Genomic DNA, 8105 nt, shown 5'->3' on the forward strand with positions numbered 1-8105 from the left:
AGCATCTCCCAGTGCATCTAGAGTATCGGCGATTCTTGGCAATGGATAGGCATCCTTGACAGTTATGCTGTTTAATTTTCGATAATCAACACAAAACCGTAAGGAACCATCTCGTTTCTTCACAAGAACCAATGGAGAACTCCACGGACTGTTTGAAGGGCAAATAACTCCTGCATCTAGCATTTGCTCAACTTGCCTTTCAACTTCCTCTCTCACTGCATGCGGAACTCGACGTGGTTGCTGGTTTATAGGACTTGCACCAGATGTTTTGATCACATGTTTAGTGACATTCGTTCTTCCAAGTTCGCTGATTCCTGTTTCTGGCGTCACAAACAGCTCTCTATACTCCCACAGCAAACTTTCCAGCTTCCTCTTGTCATCCTTTGCCAGGTCTGCCTTGGACCAGTCGAATAAACTCATAAGTTGCTTGAACTGTTCCTCAGACTTGCCACTCTTTGGAGTTGACAGAGTTGGATCCGTTCCTACTGCTGCAATTGTTTGTGAGTTTTGTACCATGGCTCTCTCAATAGCTGCTACCTTTGTTCCCTTGGGTAACTCGATAGTAGTACCCAATGACATAATTTGAACAGGAACAGTACCCGAGTCAACATCAACTACAGCTCGAGCCGCTATGGCACCGTCTTCTGCAACTGCTCTTCTGACTCCAGAAGCCACACATCAGATCCGGACACTATGTCATTTCCACAATGAATTTCCTCTCTGACAACTTCTGCAGAGACCACTACTCTTGTATTACCATCCAGGCGAACATCTTCCATCAATACTGCATAACATTTGTTCCTGGTTCCAGGGGTTCTCAATTTGACTTACCCTTCTGCTTAATGCAGCTTATCTTCCTTCAGATCTACAGACATCTTATGGCCTGACAAAAAGTCTGCTCCTAATACTGGACCAGTAGTAAGACTACAAACAACAAACTGCTGGCTCGTAGCCCAATCTTCAATAGCTACAGACAGCTCCACCTCTCCAGACACATCTAGCTCTCGACCAGTTACTGATCTCAGCTTGTTGTCTGTAGGCTGTACTGACACTTCGTTTGGCACCATCTCAGCTAAAATAAGTAAAACTGAGGCTCCTGTATCTACAAGACAATTCTGACTGACTCCGCAAATCTCTGCCTTCAAAACGAGAGAGCCCTCAAACCAGCCAACGTGTACATTCTCACCCGGTCCGACTTGCCTTGTCCCGGACTCTGTATACCTGCAGAAGTATTAGGCTTCCTCCTCTAATCTCCGCCTTCTACGTTACTGCCCAACGCCGGTCCTTCTGCTGAGCTTTAGCAGGACATTCAGACTTCCTGTGCCCTATCTCTCCACACTCAAAACACCGACCTCTAAACTTGAGGTTTGTTGTTGAGTTGTTTGCGGCCGACGAATATATCTGGCATTGTCTCGCCTAGACACATCACAATCGACACGCCTACCGTCCAGCCGACTTTCCAAGCACCCCAATGTTGCGGTAATTGTGTCTAGCGACTTCACCAACGCTGTCATTGTTTGATCCGTAGCAACGGCGCTTACTACACTTCCGCGTTGCTTAGCACGCCATGCCTCCAGAAGCATCAATTCTCGCGCCCTAGCAATCGTCGTCGCGAAATCCGACGGAGGATTTACTAACAACGTGTGAGAAACACCTTCTGGTATGCCCCCCAGAAAGTAGTCAAGCAGCTGTTGGCTTCGGAGTGAATCCTGAATCTCTGGATATGCTTTGTCTAGCAAACGCTCTATGTCTCTCACAAAAATATCAAGATCCTCTCTCTTCTTCAAGCGTCTTGAAGCTAGCTGACTCTGAGCCAATCTCCGACTCTCTTCTGTACGAGGCGTGAACACCTTCTTTAGAGCCACCTCCAAAGCTGCGTAAGTACCACGATCAGCATCAAGCAGACGCTCATACACTGCGAATGCTCTCTCTCTCTCTCTCTCTCTCTCTCTCTCTCTCTCTCTCTCTCTCAGAAAGGTAGGTAAGTAGACCAGCTTTTTTTGCGTTGTCCCAACCATTTGCGGATGCGCACGTCGAGATACGTTTTACCCACAACTCCACGTTGCAGGCAGCAAGCTTATCTGGCACAGACACTATATTTCTTACCAGCGAAGCAGCTGTGGTCCCGTTTGCTCTCCTTGCTCTTGTTGCTCAGCCATTTCAGCACCCAGCCTCTTGCAGACTCTCGAATCTCACTTCTGACACCAATGTGACGTTTGCACGCACTCTCGCGACGACTCTAGAGGCTGTGCTGACTAGTATAGTGTAATATCTGTAACAGGTTGCCCACAGCACGTCTCTCTATTGGGTCCTGCTACTTGACGGTATGGTCGTAACACACACCAGACTAGTGCTCAGAACACAACTTGTATTTGTAACACTTACGGCTAACATTATAATACGTCTGGACTAACAACACGTCCCAATCCTAGTAGAGCTCTCAACTCAACAGGAACTTCGTGCTCTACAACCAGCACGATGACACACACACACCAAGAGTCTATTGTCTAGGACTAACGTTTACATAATAGCGCAACGTGTCAACAATCGTCTAGCTCCTCCCAACATTCTTAGGTTACTAACACGTCCAACTATTACATACCAAACAACAAACACAACAGCAACGACTGAGTCGAAACAGACTCCAAAGAAAGAAAGCAACTGCTAGGCTAGCAGACAACGGACAGACTAATCAACTCAAACAATACAGCTAGCTAATTACAGGTAGCAAAAGGCGTGTCACAACAGGCATGAGGTTACATCTCACCACACGCCACAGTTGCATTGTCGTCACACTTTTGCAGTACTGGCATGTGTATTGAAGCACGGCTTAATGTGGGAACCACAGAAATAAGAACTGTTGAAGGGTTGGCAATGAAAGCAGACCGTGCCATTCCTTGGCATATAAGGCAGCACTAAGAAGGCAAACTCATATAATAAATACCATAATGACAGAAATTAATTAAACAGGTATGTTTATCTAGGTGGTTGTCCATGTGGGGAGTCAAGTTGGCAAGTGAGAAAGAACAAAGACAGTTAACAAAAACATGGACTGCAGAGGCAATGGATGCTGAAGAAGCAGTGTTTACGTTTCCACTCAGCAGAGATGGAGAACAGCTACAGCCAGCTCTCTGTGTTTTTATGTCAAGCCTTACAGATACAATACTGTGTTGACGCCTGTACATAGTTTGTTCATAGTTGCTGTACCGTATTCGTCCGTAATAACGCCCTGGGCGTATAGAAAAGAAAGACTTTTTCCTGGGCCTAGACTAGAGCATGGGCGTTAACGATCAGCAATGAAGAAACAGTTAGCAGCAGTGACGACAACTACTACAAGTGGACGAGTCAGCTTTTGTGTTTGATCGGTGGACACAGGCTCGATTAGTTAGAGATTCACTTGTTATTACACACTCTACGACGCTCACTAGCGTACCAACCAAATAGTGCTATGTCTAATTACTACATACCATGCCAGCTAGGTCTAATCTAATTAAGTGTCATACACTACAAGCACTAAGCCAAAGTACTTGAAAGACTATGTGTGCAATTACTAGCTAATTTACTTAGAATGCTAAATCTAGAGTTGCAGTTGAGAGACATTTCATTGTTTTAACTTAATTAAGGAAAGGGAACGTGAGGGGTGGAACCTTAGTGTAATGCCACACCTATATAATAAGATGATACACAAATAGATAATAGATTTGCTATACACAATCCAGTGTACGTGAACAGACCTCGGCCTGACTGTTACACATCTAGTTCCAGCAAGAGTTGCGTGAGATCATGCCTCCTTGCGTGTGAGCATGTGACTTGCATGAGACTCACAGTCACGCCAGTTGCATGTGATAAGTGTCTACGCAACTTTCAGCGTGTTGCATCTAATCACGTGCTCTAGACCGCAAAGTGACACTTTGCGCATGCGTGGACCGACACCGGCTAGTTCGCAACAAGCAGCAGGAAACCTGCAGCAGCACAGCGCGCAGCGAACTTCCTCTGGTTTTAGTTAGAGCTGGCAGCTTCGTCGTTCTCGATCGGCACAATGGACCGGCAAGGGTCTCCACTCATACAACAGCCTGTAAAACGACAGTCGATCAACTGGTGGGCGATGCTCATCAAACCGTGTCTGGCCGAGTACGTCGGAACCACTCTGTTTGTGTTCGCCGGCATTCTCTCCGCTTCTAGTTCGTCAGATCGCGGAGATTTTGTCAACGTAGCTCTCGGGCACGGGTTGGCATTGTTTGTTATGGTGGCGTGTACTGCGGCTGTTAGGTCGGTGTTTCACACGTGTATTTTGTGCTTGTTAGACCGTCTCAGGAAGTTAAATTGTGTAGCTTTAATTGTGCGCATGCGCAGCTATGGCTAATGCTTAGCGCGCTTGTGTGTGTGTGTGTGTGTGAGTGTGTTTGTTGTTGTTGTTGTTGTTGTTGTTGTGTGTGTGTCACTCTGTGTGTGTTTGTTGTTGTTGTTGTGTGTGTGTGTGTTTGTGTGTGTCACTGTGTGTGTGTGTGTGTGTGTGTGTGTGTGTGTGTGTGTGTGTGTGTGTGTGTGTGTGTGTGTGTGTGTGTGTGTGTGTGTGTGTGTGTGTGTGTGTCACTGTGTGTGTGTGTGTGTGTGTGTGTGTGTGTGTGTGTGTGTGTGTGTGTGTGTTTGTTGTGTGTGTGCACGTGAGAGCCACACAATTCCGGTTGAACAAAAAACATGTACTAGTTTTTGTGATGTCTGTACGTATAGCCTTGTACCAGACCCTCTTGTGCCATCGTTCTCAGTTCCTGTATAACACGACAATGCCAGAGAGGGTCTGGGATCATCCCGCCTACTTTCTTCACCTAGTGTCACCCCATGTCACCAACATCAATACTTTCATGCTCTTTAGTTAATTATGAATTCATCCTTTAATCAAAGTTATGCTAGCTGTGATATCCGATTGCATACATTCACTGTTTAGATTTCGTTCCTGTAGCTGCATGGGAAGAGATTCATTTTACTGCATGGAAAGAGATTCATTCACAGAGCAAGCTCGATCCTGCGTTCGATTCACGTTATCTGAATGAAGCTGTGAGGTCTAATGTGATTCGATCAGCAGTCTAGGTAGCTTAGACTAGGGATGCACTAGACGCTGCTCTATTACTGTGCTAGGCTACGAGAACAATACGAATCGGGAAGCTCGTGTATGATTTGGGAACATTTGGAGCCTGGCAGCACGTATCGTCAAACACGGTGTTGACTAGGACTTCCGCTCTAGAGTCTCCTGGAGAGGAAGTCCTCTAGGAAGAAAACAAGTAGAGTACGAATGGAAGGTCAAGTCGGTTGCAAGACATTCTGTGTGACACACGAAAATAACTATTACACTAATCGAATTGGTAGCCTGAGGCTTGGTGACAGACGAGCTAATTTGATCATTTAAGAGCATAAAAGATCCCAGACCCTCTCAGGCATTGTTGTGTTATACGGGAACGGGGCATGATGACGTGAGAGGGTCTGGTACGAGGCTATGTACGTACATCAATGTGCACTAGCAAGTGCCTAAACGTTTGCAATGTCCTCTCTAATTACATGCATGCAGCTTGCGTTTGTTTTACTCTATATATTCTACACATGGCTTAGTCATCATTTCGGTTTGTGGTGTTTGGACTTTGTTCATGTAATGGAAATACATCATTAAGTTATAATGAATCGTTAATTGTTGTGGGCCTGAATTTTTGACTGTTCGTTAATTAATTAACGAGCAAGTTGTACAACGCCAATGTCATACACTTATTGTCATGTTCTATATAAGATCCACGTTGGCTTTCATACGTATCATACGTGTCTCCCATAAAAGTGAGAATACGATGAACTGTTTGAATCTCTAGTGGTGGTCATCTCAACCCTGCAGTAACACTCGGAGTTTTCCTTACTGGGACATTGGCTCCTGGTGTTGCTCTTGGGTTCATTGGGGCACAGCTACTAGGCGGCATTACTGGAGCAGGTTTGGCTAAGGTAAAGTACACGGACGTTGGATTTTATTGTAACTAGATGTGAAAAGGTTTTATTGTGTCAGGGTCTCGTGAACTATACGGCTCCGAATATGTCGTCGACGTCTGCTTTGACTGAACCTCCTCTGCATCAAGATGATGTCCAAGCTATCTTTGCTGAAGTGGTACTGACGACAATACTCGTTCTGACTGTGTTGACGGTGGCTGTTGAAACGAAAGGCAACAATCCGATTGCACCGTTAGCAATTGGCATGGCTGTTGCAGCTGGAATTTTTGCAGGGTATGTTGTCAACAGAATCCGGTAGTATGATGTCATTTGTCTGCAGTCTGTCAGGTGGTTTGTCTATCTGTCTGTCTGTTTGTGTGTCTATTTGTCAGTTTGTTTTCTGTCTGTTTGTTTTCTGTCTGTTCCTCTGTCTATTGGTCTGTCTGTTTATCTGATTTGTCTTTTTGTCTGTTTGTTTGTTTGTCCGTCTGTCTAGCTGTTTGTCTAGCTGTTTGCGAGTAGCTGTCTTTCTGTCTGTCTATCTGTCTGTCTGTTAGTCTGTCTGTCTGTTAGTCTGTCTGTCTGTTTGTCTGTCTGTCAAATATATTCTCATAAATTGCAACTGTTACATGCTAAATAAAGAAACACTAAAGTGCTAAACCCTCGGCTGCTAGCAGCTTGTTACAAGAATGCATATACGGTAAGTCATGAGACATGTTGATACAGCTGGCTGAGAAAGGACAGGCAATCTTTGTGCCATTATTTGCATCAAAACTATGAGAAACACAGTAGGATATGCATACTACTATGAAACTAGCCTATATTTAGTGAGAGCATGCACAGAAGGTGTGGCGAGTCGTTGAGTTGTTGGTCTATAGCGGTATTACGTAATCCTAGCGCATGCGCACTTTGCATTAGTCACTGTTTTTTTGCATTTGTTTTTGTCATCTTTGTATACTTCTATCTGTCTGTCTGTCTGTCAATCTGTCTGTCTGTCTGTCTGTCTGTCAATCTGTCTGTCTGTTTGTCAATCTGTCTGTCTGTCTGTCTGTCAATATGTCTGTCTGTCTGTCTGTCTGTCAATCTGTCTGTCTGTCTCTCTCTCTGTCAATATGTCTGTACTCTTTGTCTGTCTCTCAGTGAAATAGCTATGTATGTTGGAAACAAACACCTTACTATTTCACCTAAATTCTCCGTTTGTAGGGGTAACGTGTCTGGCGCTAGCATGAATCCAGCTCGCAGCTTTGGTCCTGCAGTTGTATTCAACACATGGGGCCGAGTGTGGGTGTACTTCGTTGGATGCCCATTGGGTGGCATCATCGCCTCAATTGTCTATCGCATTGCTCTAACCAATCGATCACTACCAATTCCCATCGTGTCATTCTTCAAACAGCAAAGGAGCGGTGGCTTGTGACACATATGTATCACTGTGGGAAGTGTTGTGTTAACCAATGTGCATGCAGCTGTCTCATCTAGATTTACTATGTACTCTTAGTCAATCTGTTACATTTCTGTAGCTTTTATGCAGTGAATGTAGCTGCTTGGATATTCTCATTTTTAGTCAAATTTTGTTACTGAAAAGTGTGTGTATGTTGGTGTGCTCTGGGGTGTGCTGGTCGAGACACCCATGACTCTGTGGAGTACTAAGTGGTTGTTTCCTGATGTAGTCCTGTTTGTAGGCGTGGGGTTCAAATCCCACTCTTGTCACCAAGGTAAGTGAACGTAGAGAGAGCAATACTCGCTGGTATATTGTGCGTGTGTTGTTGTAATTTTACGTTTGTAGCGCACGCTGTCACTTCCTTACAATGTGATGATGTCACAGGCTGTCAGAGCCTGCGGGCTGCTTGGGCTATGGCCCCACCACTTTTGAAAAATGGTTGACAAATAAGTTGGTGATTCGCGGTAACTTTCGTTTCTGGTATAGTCAATTAATTAGACAAGTAATATATTAGCAATTACTTGTTTGCTGTGTATCAGCGTATACGTAGGTAGGCTAGCAATATAACATTATATCCTATATAGAAAAACGTTTAGGAATTCGGAAGTCAGTCCGTGTACGTCCGTGACGTGCGCACGTGTACGTCAACGCCTTTAGCGTGCGCTATATTCCACCACCCATACATACAGTATGTGCGTACAGTACG

At 44.9% G+C, this 8105-nt stretch overlaps 1 protein-coding gene across 2 annotated transcripts; it reads left to right on the top strand.

Moving 5' to 3' along the window:
- The first annotated feature begins 3937 nt into the window (after nucleotides 1-3937).
- Nucleotides 3938-7542, top strand: LOC134184946 (aquaporin-8-like). Of its 2 annotated transcripts, none has more exons than XM_062652719.1 (4): nucleotides 3938-4269; nucleotides 5853-5979; nucleotides 6041-6255; nucleotides 7165-7542. In XM_062652719.1, exons 1-4 carry the CDS (start codon nucleotides 4040-4042, stop codon nucleotides 7373-7375), a joined length of 783 nt encoding a protein of 260 aa, XP_062508703.1. In that variant the 5' UTR covers nucleotides 3938-4039; the 3' UTR covers nucleotides 7376-7542. The 2 variants fall into 2 exon arrangements, with proteins under 2 accessions (XP_062508703.1, XP_062508704.1); XM_062652720.1 differs by having other exon boundaries at nucleotides 3938-4131.
- Nucleotides 7543-8105: the final 563 nt, after the last annotated feature.

This window comes from Corticium candelabrum, chromosome 9, assembly GCF_963422355.1.
Source record: "Corticium candelabrum chromosome 9, ooCorCand1.1, whole genome shotgun sequence".
Classification (NCBI taxonomy): domain Eukaryota; kingdom Metazoa; phylum Porifera; class Homoscleromorpha; order Homosclerophorida; family Plakinidae; genus Corticium; species Corticium candelabrum.